General features: G+C 40.8%; 1 protein-coding gene across 1 annotated transcript; it reads left to right on the top strand.

The window, feature by feature from the left end:
- The first annotated feature begins 269 nt into the window (after positions 1–269).
- Positions 270–4,448, top strand: LOC137742009 (polyadenylate-binding protein RBP45C). The gene is made up of 7 exons (XM_068481740.2): positions 270–672; positions 1,060–1,537; positions 3,327–3,382; positions 3,459–3,589; positions 3,711–3,807; positions 3,906–4,088; positions 4,177–4,448. The coding sequence occupies exons 1-7, from the start codon at positions 394–396 to the stop codon at positions 4,177–4,179; spliced, it is 1,227 nt and encodes a 408-aa protein (XP_068337841.1). The 5' UTR covers positions 270–393; the 3' UTR covers positions 4,180–4,448.
- The last annotated feature ends 818 nt before the right edge of the window (positions 4,449–5,266 follow it).

Genomic DNA, 5,266 nt, shown 5'->3' with positions numbered 1-5,266 from the left:
CAGAAAACTAACCAAATAGTCACTTTACAAATTTTCTCGGCAACCAACCAAACAGAAAATCACTTTGAATGCGTACCTTGATTTTGGGGAATTCATGGTTTAAGAAAAATTAGGGTTTGGGTCAGGGTCAGGGTCAGGGTAAGGCCCAGGACCGGCCCATCGGCAGAATAGTCAACAATCTATCACAGTTCAACCAATACTAGGTCGCCACGTGTCACTCCGTAACCTCCCGTCTATATAAGCTATCCCTACCGCGTAAATATCTCCCTCTCTTAAAAACCCAATCCGGGATTAAGGTCATCGGTGTTCCCAAACCGCGCCGCAGTCCCCCCTCCTCCTCCTCCACGAGGACACCCTTATCCACGTACCCAAACACCCGCCTTTGTCTTCACCATGATGCAACAACCATCAGGAGGAGTGCACCCACAACAGGTTCCGTCGGATCCGCAGCAGCAGTACCAGCAACAGCCACCGCAGCAGTGGATGATGATGCCGCCACAGCAACAGGGCCAAGCCCCTTCGGCTCAGGCTGGGTGGGGCCAGCAGGCGCCTCAGCAGTACGCGACCACACAGAATCCTGGCTCCGATGAGATCCGCTCCCTCTGGATCGGTGACTTGCTGCAGTGGATGGACGAGGCTTATATCCTCAGCTGCTTTGGTCCCACCGGAGAGGTATATACTCGCGCACGCATATGATTATTTGTATTGTTTTGTGTAGGTTCATTTAGGGTTTCAATTTATGGGTTTTTTTTTAGATTACTGTCCGCTGATTGGTTTTTTTATTGAAGTTCTACTTCAAATTTGGAATTTAGGGTTTGTTTCTAGATGTGATCTGCAAAATAAAAAACCAAACTTTCGATGATTTTTCAGCCGAAAATTCTGTTTGAGAAAACTACTACAATTAAACATCAAAACTATAGTTGGTTTAGAGTTTTCGACCAAAAATTACGTCTAGGGTTTGAAATCCCAATTGATATTTGCTATTTTATTTTGGTACTTGTACCTTGTTTGTGGATCCCATTATGTTGTATTCATTTTTGTTTCTTGAGTTGTTTGTAGGCTGTGAACGCAAAGGTTATCCGCAACAAGCTTACGGGTCTGCCAGAAGGTTATGGTTTTATCGAGTTTAGGTCTCGCGCTGCGGCTGAGCAGTTCTTGCAGACATACAATGGCACTCTTATGCCTAACACGGAGCAGAATTTCAGACTGAATTGGGCAACCCTAGGTGCTGGCGAGAGACGACAGGATGATGGTCCAGATTTTACCGTCTTTGTTGGGGATTTGGCTGCTGATGTGACTGATTATATGCTTCAAGAAACATTTAGACAAAATTACCACTCTGTCAAGGGTGCAAAGGTTGTAACTGATAGGACCACAGGGCGATCCAAGGGATATGGTTTTGTTAGGTTTGCTGACGAGGGTGAGCAATTGCGAGCCATGACTGAGATGAATGGCCAGTTTTGCTCTACCAGACCAATGAGGATTGGGCCTGCGGCTACTAAGAAACCAGCCAGTGGTGGACAGCAATATCAGAAAGGTATGTATCCTAGTTAGTGTTGCTTATGGTTTGTGGTAATACCCACATGAATACTTCTGCAGCTGTATGAAAGGCTTCAATGTAGTTAATTCTTTTCTTAGATGTTTGTTCTGCTCTTGTACTCTATGAATATCTTGCACCTTATGTTTAACTATGGTTTGGTGAGTAGTACTAGGGCTTTTAATTTCCATTTTCGAGGTGACGTTCTCACAAGTGTTCTAAATTTGCCGTATTATTCAGTTGAAGATTGGCGGGACTTAGTCATTTCCTTCGAGTACTTTCCTTTGTAAACTTGGGCGCATTTAATTATGTTAAAACATGCAAAAACTTATGTGAAACTCATGTTGTCTTAAAGCAGGACACCGAGAGGCTCTCATTTTCGGGGGCCTGGAACTGATTTCAGATGAAATGATTCCACATTAGTGCGTGGCCTCATTTTAGGTCAGTTATTTTGTTTATGTCAGAAGCTTTTTACTTCTTTTCTCGTGGCATTTTATGCTACTCAAGAATTACCTTTCCCGTCAGCTTTACATTATTCCATTACCAGTCAACTTTACATTTAATCCTTATACCAGTCAGCTTTACATTTATTCCATTTACCAGTCAGCTTTACATTTATTCCATTTACCAGTCTGGTTTACTTTGTTCCTATTTCCAGTCGGGTTTACATTTATTCCATTTGCCAGTCAGGTTTACGTTTACTCCGTTTCCGAAGTTTATATATCCTTCTTTTAATACTTCGCTTGTGTTGAAGAACCAATGTGTTTTTTCTTTGTGGATTGGTTCCACAATGTTCTCTATATTTGACAGGGTAGAATGTGCTCCCAAATTTCAGCCCTTATCTTAGGTCAGATTATAAATCTCCATGAAATGCTTAAACTTTTAGTTGAAGACGATGGACTAGTTCAGGTGTTTAATGAAATCACCATTAAATTTGGGAATTGTTATTAGCACTCCAGAAAAGACACTGCACTCCCCCCTCGCTTACTTTTTTTTCACTTGGGAAGAGTCCATATGGCCTACTTTTGGAGCATCAATAGCAGCTCTTTTAAATTTTTTGTGAGCTTGCATCTTATCATCTTCCTTTCTTCGATGTGATTTTGGTGGTAGTGCCACTTTGTAATTTGTGGGAAAGTGGGCATCCCAATATTGTATCAGGAATAGGTTTATAAAGTACTTTTTCATTTAGACTTCTCTGGGTTGGAGTCTACGTGATCTAACTCTTTGTATAGATTTTGAGAAATCTGTTTAATTGCGTGTTTAGATTTGTTGTTTCTTCAGTTTCTAAGTGTCTGCTTATGTAATTTATTATGTTTGATGACCTCTTGATAATTATGATGTCCATTGTTTCTTGTTAAAAGACTAATCCTTTATTAGAAAATAAAAGTGGTAGTGTTGGGAGGTGGATGTTAAGTTATAGAGACAATGTTGGTTATTGTCAGTTGGTCGGTGCGTCGTGTAATATGCTAACAATAACAGTTATATGGAATGCTTCATTCAACACTGTCAGTTTGAAGTTGGAGGAGATAGACCTTTGGATAAATGAGTGTATTAATGAATAGATAATTTGCATGGAAGTTGTTTTGCACACAAAGTTCTATTTGACATGTTAATTTGACAAATTGATTCATTTTGAGATTGTGAGTTGTGGAACCATAATAGCATGGTGTAAACTGAACTATCAGTTCTTCAATGCGTACCAGGCTGATAAGGATTTCTTCTGCAGAAAACTTTATCTGTGCATTTAATATTATCAGATAAATTAGTGCTTATGTGTTTATATTTGCAGCTTCCTACCCAAGTACTCAAGGAAATCCAGGCGAAGCTGATCCAAATAATACAACAGTGCGTAGTTTGTTCTAATATTGGCATTGTACATTTCTTGCAGCATGATAGTAACTCCTGAAACTTTTGAGTGCAGATATTTGTTGGGGGTCTGGATCCCAGTGTGAATGATGACATGTTGAGGCAAGTTTTCAGTCAGTTTGGTGAGCTTGTTCATGTGAAGATACCAGTAGGCAAGCGTTGTGGTTTTGTTCAATTTGCGAACAGGTAACAGCCCATCATTCCTGGTAGTCTTGATATAAGTTTCCTTGGTGCTCTTGCTCTTCCTTTCCTTCTTATAAAGTACTTATCATATGAGTGTTTGTCGTCTGCATGTAATCTACTTCAGATCTTGTGCGGAGCAAGCATTGGGATCGTTGAATGGAACACAATTGGGAGGACAAAGTATTCGGCTTTCATGGGGCCGCAGTCCTACAAGCAAACAGGTTTTTATTTGGCGACCATATTGTTTTTTTTTATTAACTTTTTATTGTTCTACATACTTTATTTTAACCATGTCTGTTGGTTGATTGAATTGATTCAGAACCAGCCAGATCAGGCACAGTGGAATGGCGCTGGTGGTGCTGGATTTTATGGATATCCACAAGGATATGATGCATATTCGTACGCACCTCCTCCAGCCCAAGATCCTGCCATGTATTATGGAGGCTATGCTGCTGGATACGGAAACTACCAGCAGCCTGGTGCATACCAACAGCAACAGCAGGTAGTTATCATTCATTTTAAATGCATCTTTGTTTTTTTATGTCGGATTAGGCTTGTTCATGATGTGAGTTTTGTTTCCGCGGTTGCAGTGATCTGTAGCTGCCTGCCTCACGTGCTGAAAGCTGGGGGTATCATCGACTTCCGGTGCATCTCAGGTTGCGGATTTAGTATTGGCTGTTGTATGATGTTGTGGAGCGCACTACCAACTTTTAATCTGTATTTTTTTTTTTTTTTTCTTTTTCTGTTCCTCCATCGCACCCTCGATTGCCTCGAGTGAGATTCGGGAGACGATTCACTTTTATGATTGTTATTTGGAGTTTTATATATTCAGCTGTGGATTTTCGTGTTGTATGCACTTAAATTTGTTTATGGTCAGCCTTATTATGCTAGGTTATTTCCATGTTTCCACACCCGTTGTTTTTTTTCATCTCTCCAACCTCCTACTTGATAGAAAATAATATTGAGAGTTGTGTTTTAAAATCACCATCACCACAATCTCTGTCCCCTTCACATCTCACCAACATCGCCACTACCACCACATCCCCTACCAACCGCAACCACTACCATCTCCCGGCATCCTCACCACCACCTTCTCCGTCATCTTAGTTCCCAACATCATTTCCACCACCGACTATTTCAATTGCTTATGCCCATCACTTACCAAGTATCCTTACCCTCATTCTTTCCATCACCCTCAACGGCTGTAGCCACCTTATCAAGTATCCCTACCCTCAATGTTTCCACCACCCTCAAACGTTCCTGCCACCAGCGTCACCATCGCCACAACCTCCATCACTACCACCATTGCCGTTAGGGGTGGTTCGGTATGGGATACCATACCGAAACTAGTATCCCGAATCCCAAACCGAAATTTTTCGGGACGGGAATTTGAAGACCAATCCCAAACCAAATTTTCGGGAATCCCAAATTTCGGGAATTCCGAAATATTTTCGGGATTTTGGGACAAATCGGGAATCCCAAATTGAAATATGAAATTATGAATTGTTCTTCAAATATATAATTCAAGAATACATTCATGAACTACGAATTTCATTTCATTCACACTACCATTTAATTGAACACTGGCATGCTTGACTCTTTTTATCATAGTCAAAATTCAAATTAATTAAACTCTTTTTGCAATCTGTTGAGAGACAAAAGAATCAAGCCTTCTGAAAT

The sequence above is a fragment of the Pyrus communis genome, chromosome 11 (assembly GCF_041283825.1).
Source record: "Pyrus communis isolate YQ-2024b chromosome 11, ASM4128382v1, whole genome shotgun sequence".
In the NCBI taxonomy this organism is placed as follows: domain Eukaryota; kingdom Viridiplantae; phylum Streptophyta; class Magnoliopsida; order Rosales; family Rosaceae; genus Pyrus; species Pyrus communis.
The sequence above is the reverse complement of the archived record's forward strand: the minus strand, read 5'-3'. Positions and strand labels throughout refer to the sequence as shown.

Coding starts and splice junctions, on each gene's coding strand:
- LOC137742009 (XM_068481740.2), top strand. CDS start 394: ATGATGCAACAACCATCAGGAGGAGTGCACCCACAACAGGTTCCGTCG. Junction 1,538..3,326: donor TGGACAGCAATATCAGAAAG/GTATGTATCCTA, acceptor TTATATTTGCAG/CTTCCTACCCAAGTACTCAA. Junction 3,383..3,458: donor CTGATCCAAATAATACAACA/GTGCGTAGTTTG, acceptor TTTTGAGTGCAG/ATATTTGTTGGGGGTCTGGA.